This window comes from Haliotis rufescens, unplaced genomic scaffold (genome assembly GCF_023055435.1).
Source record: "Haliotis rufescens isolate VD_foot unplaced genomic scaffold, xgHalRufe1.0.p SCAF_4, whole genome shotgun sequence".
Classification (NCBI taxonomy): domain Eukaryota; kingdom Metazoa; phylum Mollusca; class Gastropoda; order Lepetellida; family Haliotidae; genus Haliotis; species Haliotis rufescens.
This window is the reverse complement of record NW_025964112.1, coordinates 16,242,503-16,264,499: the sequence shown is the minus strand read 5'-3', so window position 1 is coordinate 16,264,499 and position 21,997 is coordinate 16,242,503. Positions and strand designations below refer to the sequence as shown.

Sequence of the window (21,997 nt, the reverse complement as noted above, 5' to 3'; positions counted from 1 at the left end):
AATTCAAACCTTCAGAGACATCCAGTTGTCAGAATGGTAGAACGATAGTAATGATTGACAACTGCTACTTGGACTAGAGACATTCTTGTTCACATGAACGAAAATACAATGATTGATAGAAGAAAGTCGTTTACCTGAAAAGAAGTCTATGCATCACAAATTGGAGGGAGTGACACACACTGACAGATTCCGCCATTTTCACATGTCATGTGATTTCTGAATGTAATTTAACTTGGTTAAAATGAATGCACCACTATAAACATTGTAACAAACAAAGTTTGGGTTGAGTAAATATGTCAAGCACCAAACTCATATTCAATTCCTCCTTCGAAAACAATAGGAGAAACCCTAATAACCAGTTCATTTAAGAACTAATTATGTTACCGACATACCAATGTGGATAAACGAAGAGCCTGTTAACAGCCCTGATTGAGCATTATATATGAGGTTAAAAAAGAGAGAACATTTGTATCCAATTATGTTATGCACATTTGCGAAAATTTGACGATGATTTTACTGCTGATGAACAACTGTTTTTGAACGTTCTGTGAACCATAACAGGCTTTGATTTTGGTATAAGAAGATCTATAGTTCATTTCTGTAGCACAACAAATACATTATCATTACAAATTATGATGATATGCGTGACGTCTGTGTACGATGTAAATATTGTTCATGCATAGCTTTCGCATTAAAATGGAATAATTACGACAGCGTGATTATTTTGTCTACAGAAGACTATATGCAGAAAGCAGAGATAAATTGATACAGGACACAAAGAATACTTTCATTCTGGATAAGATAAAAACATTGCAACTCGTGTTTCTATATTTTGGAGGCATAAGGGATACTTCAAAGCTCGATGTTGATACCTCATACAGTTCAGAGCCAAATTGATCAGGTACTCCAGAACGAGAGAACTCTCTGGTCTTCACATTCAAAGCAGTTTATGATGTACATGAAGGGTGTGTCTATAGGATAGATTCGGGCTATTTCAAATTACATGTTTATTCAAGTTACATGTGTAACTGGAGATGTTATCATTGTAATATCGTTATTCCAGATATTGGAAACACCTGTATATCGACACTATTGTTTGAAATAATATTCTGCTATTCATTATAAGAAACGAGGAAGAATTTGACATTTTCTTACGAATATTTGATGTTGCCATAAAAAATCTTTTCGTTCATGGTCATGAAGAGGTATGACAGAGATGGTAATAACATGCATATGAAAGACGAAATATATGTACAAAGTCTAAATGGACTACAACGCATTGCAGATGAAGAGTGTCTTCAGAAAACTACAACATAAAGTCGGAAATGAACTCTCGAGTGTGGAATGTGTAGCTATACAGGAGTGTGCATGATATAGACAACACAAAATACATGTAACGGTACAATAGACACGTTCAGGGCTCACCAAACATGACGTCCGGGACTGTGGTAAGAAAAGGAATTGCAAGTCAATACAAGTCCTAAGTTAATAATAAGGATAACATTAATTTGGTTGCAGGTAGTGTAATTGAAGGGAACTATGCAAGGATGGGCCTATACAAACAATTCTAGCTGCATTATTCTATTGAAGATTTATTGATTATCCTCCAGCTTGATTTTGCACATGTTACCACATATGCCCCAAACAGGGATACTTTTTGCCGTATGTTAAAATATCGAATTTAATCTATGTAACGAGGTACCATTTGTGACAATGTATTCGATATTTGCACAGGAAATAACATATTACCAACAGTTGGTTAAACGACAATTTACATAAACGTAATGACATCGGAATACTGGTATTGTAAATGCAGAAATGTACAGGATAACCTATTTAACAGCCAATTGTTTTGATTAATGAATGAGTATTAGTTCTTTTCATAGTGTAGATAGGAATCAAACGGTTATCACATAAGCAATTTGACGTAAACCATGATGCGAACAGAAATTATTCTGATAAATGATCAATTTGCAAGCAGAGCTGTCCTCACAACGAACATGTTAGCCACTGCTAGTTATGTCCATGTTTGTAGTAATATTTGGTGGTATACTCACCCCATCACTGACGTACTAGATCAAACGTAGACGGAGTGTAACGGGAAAGATTCAAAGCTAATTGGATAGATCCATGAAAGTACAGACTTTCGCTCCGATTGTTGCCAAGCCTGTATTCAGTAATTTAAGTGTAATTGAGAAGACAAGTTGCAACACACAACTGTGTGTGAAACAGCTGTTGCACATCAATTCCAACGTCGGGCATGATCAAACAAAGGGAGATAACTGTCAAATTCGGATCGTGATTTATTTCTACAACAAATGAGAACAAAATATTGATAGGGACTACAGCTTGAAATTATATTCCGGTGGTGATATTGGTACACTTTCATCTTTTCTGGAGCCCATAAATCCCTGTCTGGTGACATAAAATGCTATACAGTTACTGTAGCAGGACATATTATTGATAAAGTGACACAGATACGAGTAAATTTTGCTACATATACAAAGGATATTGTAAATAAAAACAATCCTACGGTATGAATAGTTGTTAGCTACAGACGCAGAAACCAATGATACGTATGACAACACCTGGATGAATGTCTATCGACACCAATGTATGCATTTTCAGTACATGTGATAACTATTTGTCTGTCTTGTGTTACCTAAGAAGTGAAATAATTATATGAAGCCAGAGACAATATATACGGGATTTGACAGCACCATTGACGTGTTCGTGGGTTTCACCAAAGTGGTAACACTTATAACTTTCCTATCACATTAAGCTGACGCGCCGTGATATAACGGGAATACTGTTAAACGTGGCGTTAAACCCAACAAACTCACTCAGCCAATGTATAATGACACGTATTGTTCATTACGGGATTGCGAAAAAAACAAACTTCAAGCAGGGTATCCTAAAGAGCCAAACGTCAGAACGCTTTCCGGGATGGAATCCCTTTTAACAACGTAATTAAACAAATCATAATGTAGCACTTCCATTCATTCTATAATACACCATTAAGACAAAGGTGATTGTGAACATGAAACATTCAGTAACACGTATCACTCACTGTATATGTAAATCTGAAAATGACAATACTCAGACCACTAAAGGTCAGCTGACATTGAGTTAGCTCGTCACGCCGACGTCCAGGGTTCGATTCTCCACATAGGTACAAAGGGTGAAGACCATGTCTGGTGTTCCCCGCCGTGATATTGCTGTAAGTATAAAATCATACTCACTCACTCTTTGGAGATATTATGTCTTGCCCTTACTTTCAGATCTAATAATTGACAGCTGTTGTACATAATAGTTGATTTGTAAGACAATAATGTGCGGGTTGATATTATGTCAGCGATCGTACGTTGTCCTCGGAGGAGTAGAAATGACGTTAAGCAGTCGAAGGGTTTGAACATGTACAAGGGTTGTATGTTGTATCTAAATACCTTTGCATTTATATTCGTGCATTTGATATCCTCTATGGTCAGGCATTTATTAGATATGTAAGATAACACTAAATAATTGCATTTGCTGGCATCATCTATCATACTCACTCACTCTTTGGAGATATTATGTATTGTCCTTACTTTCAGATCTAATAATTGACAGCTGTTGTACATGATAGTTGATTTGTAAAACAATAATGTGCGGGTTCAACAGTTCAGTACGACTACTTTTCAAAAGCATGTACTTCTGATGTACATATAGATAAAAATTGCATATCTGGGTGCAGTAAGGTGAGTGAGTGAGTTTGGTTTAACGCCACCTTTAACAGTATTCCAGTTATATCGCGGCGTGTCAGCTTAATGTGGGAGGAAAGCCCGACGTGATGCAGGTCTCATACGTTTACCACTTCGGTGAAACCCTAGAGCACGGGTATGGTGCTGACAAACCTAGAAACATAATCGGGGCGAACCGGGATTCGTACCCACAATCATAGGTTTCTGGCGTGCCCAAGGGACGCAACTCTGCACAGCGAATCGCGGCGCTTTAGACGACTGGGCCACCCGTGCCCCAGGGTGCAGTAGACCTTATGCACATTGGAAATAATGACTAGTATGCTTATGGTAAACATCTTTGTGACCACGTATATATTATATATATTTTTAATCTATTTTAATAGATGCATAATCGATGATGCAATATTATGGATTTTTTTGTAGTAGCTTTTTCATTCTTTAAAATCTTGTAATATATATGCAAAATTAATAAACAGCCATTACGTTTTAAACAATTGTACATTCAAAATGAAATACATATCAATAAATATCTCAACATAGTCAAATTCGTTTAAACTTAAACTAACCACATAATATAAAACTAAATAAGTAGAACTATAAATATAATAACAGGTATTCAGTACTTATACTCGATAATACTTTAAATAACAAAGTAGGAATTTAAAGTTACCTGATTCAGTTATATGTAGCAAATGGAAGGCATGGGCCTCAGGAAAGCCGAGGTTTTATATCCAGAAGAAGAAGTCCCGTATATTGTAATGCTGGCAAAATTATATGACAGCAGACACTCCATTATTTATGGTACAATAAGTTAACTTTGTACTGAGACATACAATGAAAGAACACATACCGGTACTAGTTCAGTTAGGATTGATGACAACGAGACACGTGTTGAATGCTGGTGTGCAACAAATACTATAATGAAGTAAATTTGACAACATCCTGTCATTGATTCCACAATGATAAATGTTCCACAATGAAAAAGACCTACCTTAACCAAAGCACATAAGATAGTTGAAGTCCACGATCATATTATTTGCAAGGACAGAACATTACTTCCCATCCTTCAGTAGGTGTGTCACAGGATACATCTAATGGTTAGGCAATGAGTGCATGTGGGAGTGAGGATGGTCTCTACTCACTACGTTAATCTGCAACGTCTAAGCTCAACGTTTTCCAATAGGAAACCCATGACAGATGTTTCGTATATATTCTTATATGTACTGAGCAAACAAACCTCGGCGAAATATTGCTAAAGACAAGCAGATGTATTTCTCTTGACGATAAGACAATAAGAATGTGCTTGTTTGGAAATGCCACTGCCTTCACAGTAAGAATCCAAATATTATGAGGTGTGATAATATGGGTTACGTCTCCATCATGTTCATAGAGGTCTGAATGCTAGCATAATATTAGCATATTATGATAGGTATCATGAATGATGCTACATACAACTTTTAGAACGTAAATTCGTCTTCTTTTATACCATGATGAAATTGAACTACAGAGTAGTGTGTCTGTCTCTATGATTAAAACACTATATATGTGATATATGATATTGTTACACATTATCGGGTTTCCAAATAGTTCTTTAGCCTGTATACTTGTTTTTTTCTGTAACGCCCACGATATAACTGCGCCCTTTAAAAAGTATGGACCAGACAATCCAGTGATTGATGTTATAAGTGAAGACATGTAATCAACGTAGCTATTCACAAAATCACCAACCGTGTCGATCGCGACATGTCATTGTGACGTTGTATTTAAACCTATAGAGAATTATTATATGAAATGAAAAAGCAATACTTTATCAAAATTATTCTAATCTATCTTATGGGAACAAATATATTTAACATATGACATAATAATATCCATTCCTGAAATAGGCCGGTTATGTGTACGTTGCTTCCTTAAGCTTTGAAAAATGCTTCCTTGTCGTTATGTTCACTGTAACGGATGTGTACGTACTTGTGACTAACACCGCCCTGTGTGCACATTCTGGTAATTGTACAGAAGATTGCATAAAAGGGGTTTAAAAAGGTACGATGTGTGGAATCAAACATTGATCTTCGGAGCCACGAACGATCCTTCAGCCAGTAAGCTATCCAAACTCCGAACACCTTATTGTAAATGAAATCAATATGATCTTCATGTTCCGGAAACTGTAAATAAAACAGTCCACTGGTCAAATGAACTATTTAATTTGTTAGTTAATATTATTTCAGCGATCGTACGTTGACGTTAAGCAGTTGAAGGTTTGAAAATGTACAAATCCTGCCCTGATTTATTCAAAGGTTGTATGTTGTACCTAAATACCTTTGCATTTATATTCGTGCATTTGATATCCTCTATAGTCAGGCATTTATTACATATGCAAGATAACACCAACTAATTGCATTTGATGAATAGTGACATATTTCATCTTAGTATTCCATCCTCTTTGAGTTTGTGGAAACAAATAAATACCTTCAAGGTGACTAATAATTATTATAATTCTCCTTATATTATATTGGTACATTGTTTACGACATAAAGCTTTTCAGATGCGGAAAAAATAATTCCATATTGACTACAGTCTTCAAGAAGGTACACTTCCGTGAATCTATACATCTTTGTTAAATTTTGCAAACACACACCTGACTATACTTATAAAAAAACACAATGCATTTATTGTAAGTGTCTTGGCAAGTGGTAAATTATTGTAGGTATAATCCAACCGAAACTGTACACCTGTTGCATAATAAAATAGGTGCACAAAGGCAGTAGACAAGCGTCCTTCAAACATTATATTGATCTCAATATATGGGCGTGTACCTATAGTTATCACCATCGATGTCCATTTAGTGCAGTTGACATGATCTATACTGGTAGCTGTATATCATTGTTCGTTGACTGCTATTTCATTTGAGCATGGCTTTCAGTTATAAGGTGAGGGGAATATGTACTGGCCACAACCGATGATACCATTTGGATATGTTTATATACAGTGTATGTGTTATATATTCCAGTTTATTCAATGTATGTGTTATATATTCCAGTTACAAAACATGGCTACTAATAGAGAGACCGTCTTGAACGATATCATGACCATGTAGTGGGTGGGGACGGGATATGGTGGTGGGGGTGTAACAGAGAAACTGAGGGAGTTGGGGTTAACGCCGCATTCTTTGATGTACATACGAAATGTTGACTTAACATAAAGACAATATAGGCTTCAAATGATTTGCCTACAAAATTGTTCCTAGCCAAGTTACACTTTAAGGTTATTTGCATATGCAAATATATATATATATATAACTGAATGAATGGTTGGTAAACAATCAACAAGTGGTGATCACAGATCACATAGGTAGATAGCTCTGCGAACTATTTCTGACATGTACAGGTATATATTTCTGTTTTAACTTATATCCGTTAAGAAGTTGTTGCACATGTCTGATTTAAATGTTACTGCGACGATAAAAACAAACACACCTGTATATTGCACCAACCATGACTGACTACCGCTGACCCCCTGGTGTCAGTAGGGCACGTGCAGTACATATGTAAAGCACGTGCAGCCCGTACACAGACGAAGTGTAAATCTCGAGGGATCTCATATAGCTGTATTCATCTCAACAATATGGTATTTACTAGTTTTACTGTGCTTGCATAGCCGTTGTTTGGTCCCGTGTTCTTTTCATTCGATTTATAAGCATGTTAAGTACAAAACAGACCGCAACTTGAACGGCAGGTAACTATTTGGATCTTTTCCCATGTAAATTGCAAACCATCTTGACATTTCTGTAATAATTATTTCTTTGTAAACAGGGACTATCGAAGTAAGTTTGAAATATACTAAGAGTTCTTAAAAAAACTTTAACAATGTGTAGTAACATATCTACATAAAGTATTGTCATATATCTTATTCTTATTAATAGACCAATAAGATTATATATTCACGCGTAATGAGACACAAACAAGCATAATATATATATATATATATTAGACGTTTTGAGTTGTAGGTGTCAAATATGGCATAAAATTGCCATCGCAATCTGAGCTGAAACAAAAACAGTTATAGAAAAAAATGAGATATGATGAGTGAGCAATATTTTGTCTACTTACATCTTGATGGCTTTTTGTTGGCAGGTATTTCTACCTGGACGTCTCTATCGGTGGGACTTCTCTTTCTAACAAATGTAAGTAAACTTCATAAGCAATTAAACCAACAGATCGATGACGACACAGTCTAAGAAAGGTGGACGGTAGATCACGAGTACAGCAATCAATATCCCAGGAATGCCTTTATGTGTACACACACCGTCGTATGCAAAACCATCACAAGTGTGAACGATACAGGTACACATTTGGTGCAGTATACATAGGAAATCGATTATTGAAATTTCACTTATCACAAATAATTCACCATTAACCACACAATATCTAACAATAGAAATCCTACATATATCTCAGGGGTAAGTCTCGAGTTCAGTCTTCAACATCCAATAAAAGAATTGAAACCATAAATGTTACTTGATAAGTCCATCTCCCTCAATGTAAACCACAACCACTGCTTCTGCTGCATCAATCGCTAACATCATCCACTAGCTCTCAACCTCGCCACCTTGAGGCAACAAATAAGTCTTAAACTTAAGCGATCCAACCTAGATCACAGGTAGAGCACCACCTATGCCTGTCTGTATCACAAACTGGAGGATATAATCTCTAATCACCGATAACATTCCCAATTCACGGCAAGCCTTATATACAGTTTGGTGATCCGCCAAATTGTATATGGTTAATTCTTGTCATATTGCTAATAACAACCTCGCTCCACCTTCATATGCCTTACCCCCTCATAATGCTAGCTTGGTAATTAACTGCACCTTTCAGTATGGTATAATGGGACCCCTAAGGTAACTGGCTGCTGGTACTTGTGATTAAGTGTTCACACAGGGAGACAATTTTAAACGTCTTAGATGGTGAACTTAAATCACTTCTTTTGCCGGTCTTGTAGAAATTTTCAGGATGGAGAGGATGTGTGCCAAGTGTGTCTTATGTTTGAAGCGCCCCTCATTTAAATAAAATAAGCTTGAATCAACGTCGAAACACTTCAATAGGGCATGTACTTGTTTGTTTTGCAACATAAGAACTTTACACTTTTAATCAACCTTCTCTTTGTTCAATAAGGAGTAAGCGAATAACTTCAAACTGAATCATCCAAAAAACGTTGTTTGCAATGCAAGGATGGTGAAATACATATTCTCAGATACTATTTCGTGCACTGTGTTCAGATATTGGTGCAATACTTTATCACAGGCAAAAGTAACTTGTAGCATGTTCTCATAAGCTAAAATACCCTCCTCCAAATGCAGCCCTTTTTCTTTTCTATTAAAGGTGTACTTGTGTCTGAATTCAAATTGATCCAATCTCCCTGAGAAATACAATTGCTGACATTAAGTAATATTTAATCACATTCAAAATGTATTATTCTGTATATAGATTTGTGTATCCATATCATCATAATTATTACTCATTTTAAGCTATGAATACATGTCATGGTCACATGTTACATGTTCACATTTGTTTTGTTATGTTTTATACATATTGCGTCATGATACAATGTAATTAATGTAGTAAGCACGTCAACATCGCTAGTTTATATCATATATCCCATGTTTCCAATGTTATCAGATGAATGAAATTTTCACATGTTCTTATATATATAATATACCATGTCAGCTTTCATTTGATGACATCAGATGGTTGCCACCTAATAAGGATGTCATCCAGAGGGGTGCAGGTGCATGACTCACTGCATCTGGTTACGATTAACATTCTTCAATCAAATAACGAGGCACTGAGGACCCTTTAGACCTCTATCAGATGTTTGTCACCGTGTAATGTGTAGCAAGGGGGATAGAATGTTCTTAATATGCACCCCTTCTCCCCTAGAATCCAGTTTCCTGGGATTATCAATACGAAAGTGAATACCCATATGCCGTATAAACTCACTTTATATCAAGTAAAGGTGAGGTGAGGTGAAATTGGGTTTAACGTCGCGTCCAAGATTGTTGCACTTATATAGCGACGTGCATGTACGTGTATGTGTTTGTGTGGCTGCTTGTACTAGTCCGGACTGATGCCGATTTATAGTACTAGCTCACTGAGATACCATGCCGCAGTTTAACATGAATACCCCACTCAGACACAGTATACTGACTCCGAGCCGACCAGTCTTTGTTTTAGCCCCTTAATGCCGAGCGCCAGACAGGGTAACAACAAGTACCATCTTTTAACATCTTATGGTATGACGCGGCCGGGGATCGAACCCGGGCGGACGCTCTACCACTAGACCACGGAGGCGGTCATATCAAGTAAAGATTACGATGTTGTATGATTACTTTTGTAAAAGAGTTATAAATGAGATCGGTTATGGTTTAATATAAACAGTATGCCTTCTGTTTGTTTAGACATTATCCTTGTGCATAAACATGTACATAACAGTGCGTGTACCTTTAATATTAATGCTAATGATGATAATGAAATCATATTTTCACAGGTGAAGTAAGATATATACATGTTTATCACTTATCACTTTAATTATCATGCAATATTACTTCAGTTTCTATTTTAGTGGATAACAAAACGTTATTTCACCCAATCTTTCAAATATCAGACTCAATCTATCAAATATCAGACTCAGTGTTCAAATATCAGACTCAATCTTTCAAATATCAGACTCAATCTTTTAAATATCAGACTCAATCTTTCAAATATCAGACTCAATCTTTCAAATATCAGACTCAATCTTTCAAATATCATTCCCCCTGGGAATTGAGGGTTTGTACTCGACCATATAACCGTTGCTCGTCGTAGGAGGCGACTTGATCGTGTGGTCAGACTGGGTGACATCGTACCCAGACGGCGTGGACTGTTCCTTACAATATCACGCACGCACGCACGCACGCACGCACGCACGCACGCACGCACGCACGCACGCACGCACGCACGGATGCACGCACGCACGCACACACGCATGCACGCACGCACGCACACTTTAACAATCATGGTGATTATTGTAATGTCACATTTGTATTCATATAAATATGTACGTACAGTTTATATAAGTATTACATTTGTAGCCACCAACTTTCCATTGCATGAGAGCCATACAGACATCAAATAAGTGAGTGAGCTGGGATCAACGCCGTTTTGAATAGTCTATACATTGTGTCATGTCAGTTAATGTGTGGTGAAAACCCGAAGTGAGTCAGTTCTTTACCACTTTAATGCAATCTACATGCACGGATACCGACAATCATAATTAAGGCGCACCTGGGATTTGACCCCACGACCATAGGAGCCTGACACGCCCAAGGGACGTAACTCTGCAACGTCATTATGATATTATACATGTATGCCTATATATAATACAGATCAACGTAATTAGATGAAAATATTTTGCTTATATATGATTATTATGTATATGCATTTAGGGTATTCAGAGCGATGGGATAGTCTAGTGATTAAAGCCTTCGCCTGTCATGCAGAAGGTCTGGGTTAGACACTGCACAACCATTCTCACTCACTCACTTAGAGTAATCATGTTCATTTCGTATCTAAGACGTGTATCACACTGGGTTTTCTTCCAACGTCAAGCCGAAATGTGATATCAGTGATGTACATGTATGATTCATAGCATGTGTTCTTAGCACACACTGTAAATTACGTATACATTAGCAAACAAAACTCATTCAGTATTTTGTTATATTCTGCATTAGCTTCTTGTGGAGTACCTGCATATCATTTGAGTTAGGGGGGATAATTTAACATGTTCTGTCGCCAGTGTATAAGTATACTAATAAACCAAACAACAACTGTATCAGTTCAAGACTCCAAGAGCGTGTTTGCAAACTTTTTATCTATTTGGCAAATGGCTATATGGTGTAAACGACAAAGCCAGGAAAACACTGTATACTGAGAGAAATAGTTCTTGTGGTGTTCTTCATCTCTAACTCAAGCCATGTGACTCTTCAGGATGTGACACACCATGCTCACGGATTCCGGGTTTCTTTAGCCAAACATAATACTGAAAAAACGTGATACCTCAGAGGAATTTGTATCTATTAATGTCACTCAGCACTGTCACCAATGTCTGTTGTTTTTTCAACCTCAGATAAACATACCGTTCTTGTTACCAGAGCATAGTTTGGATCGTCTGAAGACGTATAAGATAGATAGCGAGATTTGTATGCTGTTAAATCGATTATGACACAAGTGAAGCTTTCTCGTAAAGAATCAAGTTAATTTTATGCAGAAACACCAATTAAGTTCTCCTTAGAAAAGCCTTAGTACTTTTCGATGACCATAACGGCAGTGTTTTTACCAAAAGATTGTTTTATCAAAGATATTTTCTTATTTTCAAAGCTGGCAACGCACATCCAGGACGTTATAAGCTCTGCGAAGGGTAGCTGTGAGCAGCATCAATGTAAAATGAATAATGTAAATGCTTTAGAAGATGCAAAGATTCACAGTTATAGAAACCTGATCCTGCACTGCATGGGTGCTTGCGTATACATTGTGCCGACACTAGGTCGGAACCCAATAAACGTTTTAACAGATCCATCAAACAAAAAATAGCAGTTTCGTTCCATGCTTGTGCTCTTTAGTTGAGGTACGTGTACTGTTCTTTTGGTGCTCTAACATCAAGATGTACAGTTCTAGGGCTTTTCTTCCTTAATTTCAGTAGCTTTGGCATTTCTATCTACACCTTATTCGAAGTTTTTCACTCGCACATGACAGAGATGGGTTAAGTTTAGTAGACTGTTAGTGGATGTTATTTCAAAAAGTCATTCAGGTAAGTTGCGAAACACAAAAAAATCGTTATGTAACAATTTTATTTAAAGGCTTCTTGAAATAGTTAACAAATTATTACAAAAATTGAGATGACATTCTGAATATCTTTCTTAAACCGTTATTCGTTTGCAATTTTATTCCGAAGTATAAATTGAAATCCTAGAGAAGATGCAATGCAGTGGTAATTGTCGTGCGGAATATGACCGTTATGATATCAAAGAATCCTGTTAATGTCTTTGATGACTTCACATTACATCACTTTAACACCGTGATCTCGACACATTACGTCCAAATATACTTCTTTATATTGTTGTTGAAGTGTCAGACATTTATAGCAACGCATTGATGCAAGATACGTATATGATTAGAAGTGTTATCAAAATACGTTCGAATTCCAGCGGTTTCATGTCTTAAATTAATCAGTTTATAATCTGTATACGTGTTTGAGCCATTCATAGTGTATACTTGCTGGCATGTTGTCAGTCCATATATTTTGACAGATTAGAATCAGCAATTAGATTTTGATTACTAATCTTGAACAGAATGTTACAGAGTAAGACATTCTGTAATGAATCTTGCTGCTGTATTTAGTCAGGCTCTTATTGAATGAAATACTGAGGGATATACAAGTACTTCAAAGAGAAGTGGCATACATCACTGGTATGAAGAAATGATATATGTTTAACATCTGTTGCATGAATTATTACCGTTGACCAATAAGTTCTGTCAGATGAAGACTGAAATATTGCCTCACAAAGATGACGCGAATGGTTTCAATGAATATGAACATATGTGTATATAAAATCAATAGAGAATGTGATAAAACCTTATTGCTTTAAAACTATAAGTGAAAGGTAAAGCTCTATTAGTAAGCAGAACACTATTAATCAATCATACTTCGAAATATAATCACATAAAGAGAAAGAGAGAGAGAGAGAGAGAGACAGAGAGAGAAAGCGAGAGAGAGAGAGAGAAAGAGAGAGAGAGAGAGTGGGAGAGAGAGAGGAGAGTCAGTATTTGAGCTGGGGTGCCAATCAACATATTTCAGAGATAGTACGGTTTTAATGTGGAGGAAAACCCAAGGCGTTCATGGGTACTCATTTACTATTTATTTGAAAGTGTGCGATGCTGAAAAACAAGGATTTGAATCCACGAAAGCACACACTTGCTCTAATATGAACACAACGCTACATACAAGGTATACATTTGCGACATAGCACGCGGGCCACCATTGTCAGCTGTAGTCACAGTGGCCAACCTGTACAAAGAAACCTTTAAACATCAACATTGAAAACCTTTCTTGTGATGGGTGGCATGACGTCGACACATGACACATTTAACATCAGATAATTCAAGAGGGGAATAACTTTCTAAACTTCATATACATAATACAAACATAATACTTTCATATTTAAGAAAGACTATTCCAACGTGCGTGCAATGTCTACTTACTCAAAGGTCAACGTCAACATCAAGGCCGTTTTTCACGAACATCATTTAGTGTATGAGCAGTTTGTGTACATAGACTATGCAGATAGGCCAGATACGGTTTGTTTGTTTGTTTGTTGTTTAACGCCACACTCAGTCGTATTCCAACTGTATGACGGCAGTCTGTAAACAATCGAGACTGGACCAGACAATCCAGTGATTGACATCATAAGCATCGGTCTACGCAAATGGGAAACGATGACATGCAAACAACAGAGTCAGCAAGCCTGACACCCGATCCTATGGTCACCAAGCACGGATTGCTGAAGACCAGATCTAATCCGGATCTTCTCACTGAGGGCAGATACTGAGAGTGGCTGATACTATATCAGCACACAAGCAGATGTTCACGGTTTAGAGGTAATTGAACATGTGGTATCAATCAAAACCACAAGAAATCAATACGACGAACATGTGTTCAAAACCTGCTGACATGTCGCCATTAAATAAATTTGAAATGTAAAATGACATTTTGATGGTTTATGATATTAATGCAACCTGCACGTTTTGTTTAGTTGAGTATCAAGTTACAAGTAGGACTGTTATGTACGACTTTTATTTACATTTTATTTTTATTAATTAACTGATTCCACGTCAACAAAAGTATACGACGTCTTTTTACACAACGCTGCAGCAAGCCTTTTACCTGAACATATTGTCATATGGACACTCGGTTCCAAAAGCGCGGAATGGTTTAACAAGTCTTTTGTACTGAGGATCAATAGGTCTGCTACAGATCATATTTTTCAAGCGTGGTATATTGTGTCTTAATTATTTGAATACACTGCATGTACATGAACGTACAAAACATACGTTGACTGAACACATATATTCTTTGTGAAACCTTACATATACTACTTAACTTTGGACAGGAATACTTGTTACTCATAGCTTGGGATAATTGCCAAACGACTAATATTCAATATTACCTGGAACGACATTTCATATCAATTCAATGTACACCATTCAATAATGTGATGTCATCTACTTTTGTAACAGTATTGAATTAATAAATACCTGGATCAAATGCTGACATATATATAAGGTTCTGTTAATGTGTTCTGAGATGAGTTATCTACACGTTCATTTTACTTGTATACTCTCTTTGGGGCTAGAATGAACGCTGATCCGTTGGCTTGGAGCCAGCTCCAAAGTGGTGTGGAGTCTCACCCTTGAGAAGTGAGCATTTACTTATAACGAATGCACCTACCCGCTTTCCTAAGCGATGCTTCATATCCCGGTCAACCTGTCTCTCCTATGTCACGATGACCACTGACCTTCGTACTCCTCAGGAAGTCATGGTAATATCCACACTAAGCTCCTCCTTGTCAGGTAATTATCTGCAGATACACATGATTCCAACATAAGTCACACATAACCTTAAAGAAATGAGTGCATGCATATGCTAAAGTCAAGCACATAATAAACTGCAGGGCAAAAGTAAGTATACACTTTAACAATGGATTCGACATAACAATTACAAAAGTTATCAAGACGTTAACAGCTTGGAAACAGTCGCCAAAACGATGCAAACGGAAGGTCCAAAACACATACCTGTATCAAATGAGTCGAAAAGACATTTCTTGTTTGTTTCATTTCTAGCCACCGTCAAACATGAGTGTTTACTTTCTTTTGCCTGACAGTTTACTAAACATTAATGAAAACCTTTCTACGAAGTCAACACATACACAAGAAATAATAGGATATACCATGTGTTGAAGAGCACATTGTCGTTATTTGTATTACGATTACGATTTGATAATATGATCAAACTATCCAGCGGTCTATATTGTCGTTATGTGAAGACAGTACATTATACTGGTTCGTGTCCAATGAGGGATTAATAGATAGACAGGCTCTGCCTAGCTGAAGTGCATGAAAGGCTTCAAAGGAAAGATCGTATTGTATGTTCAATGTATTCATTTTGAATAGCCTAGCGACACAAGTCAATTCACGATATTAGTATGTGATAATTACAAATATGTCTGTTTCATTATGTGACACCAACTGTGTTAGAAAGTCAATTGAATGTAACTATTGATCGCAGGTTCCATCACATATATGATTAAATAAATAAATGTATAACGTTAAATCACTAAATACTGCGACCCTGGTTTATACAGTGGTATATATGTGTGTCAAACTATGGCGCATATTTGAAACGTCACATGCGTGGATTTGACAAGACTTTTTAACAGCAGCACAGCGGTTTGTTTAGGTTTATATGAATAAATTTATTAAAATTGTTTTATAAAATTTACTCATGTGGCGCCATATGTGCCGAGGCGATGACTGTTTTGAAATAACAGCGAAGCCATGACGCTCCCATTTCGCTGCACATCTGTCACCAATCTCCAGTGGTGAATGTCACTCTGCTGTTGCTGGTATTAGATATGTTTAACCTGACTTTATAATGAATGTCATCTACACAAGATCGAATAGTACTACATATAAAGTTGTAAGTTCTGCATTATTGGACCTAATTATTTTATTTGATATGTGCATGTTTTATTGCACCATACACAATATTAATTGTCAACGCAAGAGAATAACCAGATTAGATTATCCACTGAAACAGATTCCATTTGGCAAAATGGCTGTAACGATTATATGATATGGACCACTGAAAATCAGTGATGACACCAGGATTTCGCGAAACGGCGGCCTGCAAACAAACCAGACAATCAAGTGGTCTGTAAGCCACAAAGTCCAATGACACGATAGTAAAGAAACATATTCTAACATAGCTGCATAACAATAACTGCTGCGTTCGAAATCCATGTACTTTATATAAAGGAAGAACCATGTAGACAGGCACCTTGCATGCCACGTTGCCATACAAGCTCAACTGATCGTCATTCAGAATGTCACCCTTCTCTTTACACGTTCCCTTATTTTTTCCCCATCAGCATATAAATGACCCTGTTAACAAAGACCTGAAGTGCGTCCACAGTTTTAGATGTCGTCGATAGAATGAAATAAAATTGCACTACAAACTACAAACCTCCGTGGCTCGTCCTGCGACTTAAATATTACATATGTATTTATGGACCTATGTCACGATAGTACCATTAATCATTTGAACGGGATTAATTATTCGCATATATTTCCAATAGAGGTAGTTAGGCGTCACATTAGCAGCAGCTGTAATATCGCATCTCTCGCTGGCCAGCGCGGATTGGGACACAGAGAATGCTTCAATGTGTGAATAACATAAATTAGGACCAAATCGATGTAGTCTTTACACAGATGGACAGAAATGACAATACGGCTTATTCCTCTGTTATTGTCGGGTTGCACAGATCGGATGTAATTGAACAGACGACGCAACATTGTGAATATATGAGTGATGGCTGTTTGAACGTTATCAATCAAATCAGATGCGATACATGAGGACGAAAGCATTTCTTATTTCCGTGATCTATTTTCGTTCTACGACAGTGTCAAATAATATGGATGTAATTGTATACGAGGGGTGTTCATTAAAGATTTCCCCTGACCCACTTCCGACGGACCTAGTGGAATGAAACTTGGCATAGGTATTAGTCTTTCTCCACATAGGAACCACCAAGAGTTACACACTTCTAACATCGTTTTATGCAACTATGGAGACCTCGCTTGTAAAAGCCCTCATTTTGCGTCTCAAACCAGGACTTGACTTCAGAAATCAGTGTTTCATCATCTGTGAAACGTTTACCCTTCTAAAATGATTTCATGGTTGGAAAGAGGTGGAAGTCAGATGGTGCAAGGTCAGGAGTGTAAGGAGGATGTGGAAGGATTTCATAGCCACAGGACCGCGCTTCTGTCTGGGCAACATGAGAGTTGTGTACTGGAGCATTGTCTTGCAGGAGACGGACACCCTTGGTCAGCATGCCACGCCTCTTAAGCTTGATAGCGTCCCGCAATTTCCGCAGCAGTGAAGCATAATAAGCTCCTGTAATTGTGGTACCCTTTGCCAAGAAATCCATCATCACTACTCCGTGCTGGTCCCAAAACACCGTGAGCATGACCTTGCCTGCAGAGGGTTGGACACGTGCCTTCTTTGGGGGTGGTGACTCCACATGCTTCCATTGCATCGACTGAACTTTAGTCTCAGGATCATAGTGATGGACCCATGTTTCATCCTGTGTAATAAGTCTGTCAAAAAAGTTTGCCTGTTTTTTTTGGCACATGTCCAAAAGATCCTTTGAGCAATTGATTCGTACCTGCTTTTGGAAAGGTGTGAGCAACCTGGGAATCCATCGTACAGACACCTTATGCATGTTCAAATTGTCATGGATGATTTTTTCCACAGACCCTACACTGATCTTGACATCTTGTGCTAAATGGCGAACAGTTATACGTCGGTCTGCCAAAATGGCGGTCTCCACTTGAAGGATAGTGTCCTCATCAATGGCTGAATGGGGGCAACCAGGAATGGCAGCTGTTTCCACAGATGTCCGACCACACTTGAACTGGCGATGACAGTGTTTAATAACGTCATATGATGGGGCATCTTCCCCATAAGTTGCTTTCATTTCATCGAAAGTTTCCTTTGGCGTGCGACCTTTCAAATATAAAAACCTAATCACTGCTCGGTATTCTACTGTCACACCCTACTCGATCATAACACCTGTAAAAGTGGTAAGATTAATAGTTCGGTGCTGCAAATTCAGACACAACCCATAGATACATGTATCATTGCACATGTGAAATTTCAACCAAATATGATAAACCTAAGTGGTTTAGGGGAAATCTTTAATGAACACCCCTCGTATGTTCATAAATAAGGCCGAAATAAAAAGTACACTATTGTAAGTATATATTCATTTATACTGAATACTTTTAAACGCGGCATTTAGTTGCACGGGGATGCTCATACAGCGTCTTACACCAAACCATAAGGATGAACGAGATAGATAGATAGATAGATAGATAGATAGATAGATAGATAGATAGATAGATAGATTTAATAGCCGTTCTGCAGTAGCGATTCTGAATTCCAGCTTATACCTTCACGTTCTAAATTGAAAAATGGGTACCACATGTCAACCTAAGTATGCACATTGTCCTCCGTGAATAATTTTATGTAGACAAATATTTCTTAGGGAGATTCGCATTGCAACGGACACTTATTGTACTGCGTGTATTATTTGTGTTATCTGCTTCCACAAGTCAGACGCTTCTCTTACGAAGTCGATTCAATGCGAAAACATCTAACCACTATTACATGACCATAGAATCTTATAAATTTGAAGACCAGAATCAGATGAACGTATATTCTACAACCATGTGCAATTGATATCGACTTTTCGTTTTACAAAAGATGGATAATTCTGTAGTCGGTATGCAAATAACACGGCATGTATTCTCGAAATGACTGGTAGATGATATACCTGCAAAACGGAGTGTGTATTGTTTAGATACACGGGCAGTACAAAGATGGCATATTTCAGACAAAGGTTTACAATACAATATATCCGTACTTTTACATTTCCACGAACAGATGTATATCCGCACAACAAAACATTCATGTTTTGAGATTTTGACAATCTGTAATGACAAACACATGAAAACCCACAGCTGGTATGTAATATATGAAAACTAATAAATCATTCAAAATTCCCACGGCAATGAAAGGACATTATCAATGCATCTGATCTACCTTAACTGCTGTTGATGATGGTCATACAAAACGCCAAGACTCCGTGTATACTGAACAGGAAGTTCTGTCTTGACTTAACCCTGCAGACTTTGAATATGTGACAGATGTCTCACCATCGCCACACAACTATGCCTTTAACACTGGATCTATTCATCGATCAATTGAAATAAAAAATCTGGACATCTGGTTCCCGTTCTCCTTTGATCAATGAATATAAACGTGGATATAATTTAATCACTGCTTTCTTCAGTTATATTTCCATATAAAGTGAGCTGGAATAGGGTTAACGTTGCGTTCGCTCATATACCGAAGTGTATTCGTGTGCATGTGTCATTGCTTGTACAAAGTGGGATTTAAGTTGCTGTGTTAATGCTGGCTCACTGAAATATATACAATGTGTGAGGCCTATTGGTGTCCCTAGCCGTAATATAGCTGGAATATTGCTTAAGGCGGCTTAAATCATACATGTACACTGAATACCATATCACAGTTTAACAGTGATTCTTCTTCACTTAGCCACAATATACATCCTCCTAACTGGCCAGTGATTGTTGGATTCCTGCAATGCAGAACGCCAGGTAGGGTTCCAACAATAACCATCTTGCAAGGTCTTGTGACGGTATGAGACCAGGGCCCACTTGCACAAAGCGATCTTAGCGCAAAGATGATCGTAACATAGGCTTACAATAGTCTTAGCGCTAAGATCGCTTTGTGCAAGTTTCCCAGGAGGTCGAACTACCGACCTCCCGCACTCCGTGCAGATACTCTATCCGCTACACCACGGAGACGGTATATGTCCATATAAAAAGAGGACTGTCTTTAAATCTTATCAAGCTTTAATTTTGTACAAGAAAATACATTTATTTTTGTTTACCAAAAAGACGAAATCTATTATCTAATGAGATGTTAAGTGACTGTTCCACAGCAATAGTTATATGACTATTGTTTCAATTATTACCTCTTCATTTTTTTCATTATATGATTAGGCTCTGGACAATCAGTTCGGACACTTATCGAAATGGGAATTATGCCATTTGTAAATTTTTCCAATACATACATGTACACGGACGTGTAGAATATATGAAAATATAGTTGAAGTGGTCCTTGATCTATTTCCAGGTGCATATATTCGACCTTTCTGTGCAACAACACGAATCTGGAGGATAAGTGTGTGAAAACGTGGCACATGCGAATCGAAGGCCAATGAATATAACCGCTTATATTCCATGTATTTCGAATGGAGGATCAATGGTATGGATCTGATAAACGTCATTTGTCGAGGTATCACTTACAGATATCTATAACCTGGTAATTTAAGGTACCATATCGATCAACGTAACGCTTGGGAAAAAATTTGTTTTAATTTGATGCAGATGTTCAAGGTCAAAATGAAATATAATACAGGCAATCGTCCTTTTTCAGGATATAATCACTTTTGTCATACACGAATACGAATTCATGGTCTACCTTTCATTGCAAAGGAATATCAAAATAACGTTTATCTCGAAGTTAAGGAGTCATGTAATCCTGAGAATCAACGCATTTCAACCTGATATCTTCACCATAAATGTATAGTGAATCGTGAAATCGCCTAGAATGTGTCGCTTTGTGACATAAATACGAAGGCGCAATCAATCTGACGTTTTGACCTTTTGGCATTGGCGTTTTGGAAAAGGTAATATTTCCAAACCATCGTTTCTGGCGTATGCCTGTTGAATCATACTAGAGGTTAAGTAGTTTGCCCTCCCGCAATTCGCTATGCAGTGTTGCCTTCCGTTTATTGCTGGACAATCCACTGATGGTGAGTTCGAATCCATGATTGGTCCTGATTATGATACCTGGTCTATCAGCATCAGCATCAAAGTCCTAAACGTTAACGATCCGAGTTACTTCAGGATTTCCTCTAAATTTCAGTTGATACATTTATATACTGAAATACCGTTCAAAGTGACGTTGAAATACTCACTCCAGCAGCACACGCTGACCTTGAGAACGTACAACGTAACCCTGACCATGGTGTAAGAAACAGAGGACCAGATTCTGCCACTGTAATGCTTATTTATTCAGCAGACAAACCTCATGCCTCTGGTATGACCTTTTCGCGCAGATCACGCTGTATGTTGTCAATATTTCTATCAAAGAATGATACAATTATGAAACAATTTACCCTGGGAAACAAACGATAAATCAGTCTAAGCTGGTAACCTTTCTCACGGTGGATAACAGAAGGCCTTGATCTAAGTGCCGTTGTTCAAAAGTCAATGATGGACATGCGACAAGGGACA

General features: G+C 37.5%; 1 protein-coding gene across 6 annotated transcripts in view; it reads right to left on the bottom strand.

Annotated features, from left to right (window-relative positions):
* The window catches only part of LOC124140526 (innexin unc-9-like), a 211,003-nt gene that overhangs the window by 92,576 nt on the left and 96,430 nt on the right, over positions 1 to 21,997 (bottom strand). For 3 of the 6 annotated variants that reach the window (XM_046508154.2, XM_046508155.2, XM_046508156.2), the window contains exon 2: positions 15,279 to 15,408. Coding sequence is in view for 3 of the 6 variants with exons in the window: in XM_046508147.2 (XP_046364103.1) it covers positions 135 to 196 (62 nt within the window). In the remaining 3 variants the exon portion in view is untranslated. Of the gene's footprint in view, positions 1 to 134; positions 231 to 1,425; positions 1,444 to 2,057; positions 2,221 to 7,846; positions 7,938 to 15,278; positions 15,409 to 21,997 lie in introns of those variants that run through there. The other 3 variants (XM_046508150.2, XM_046508152.2, XM_046508147.2) reach the window with 3 other exon arrangements.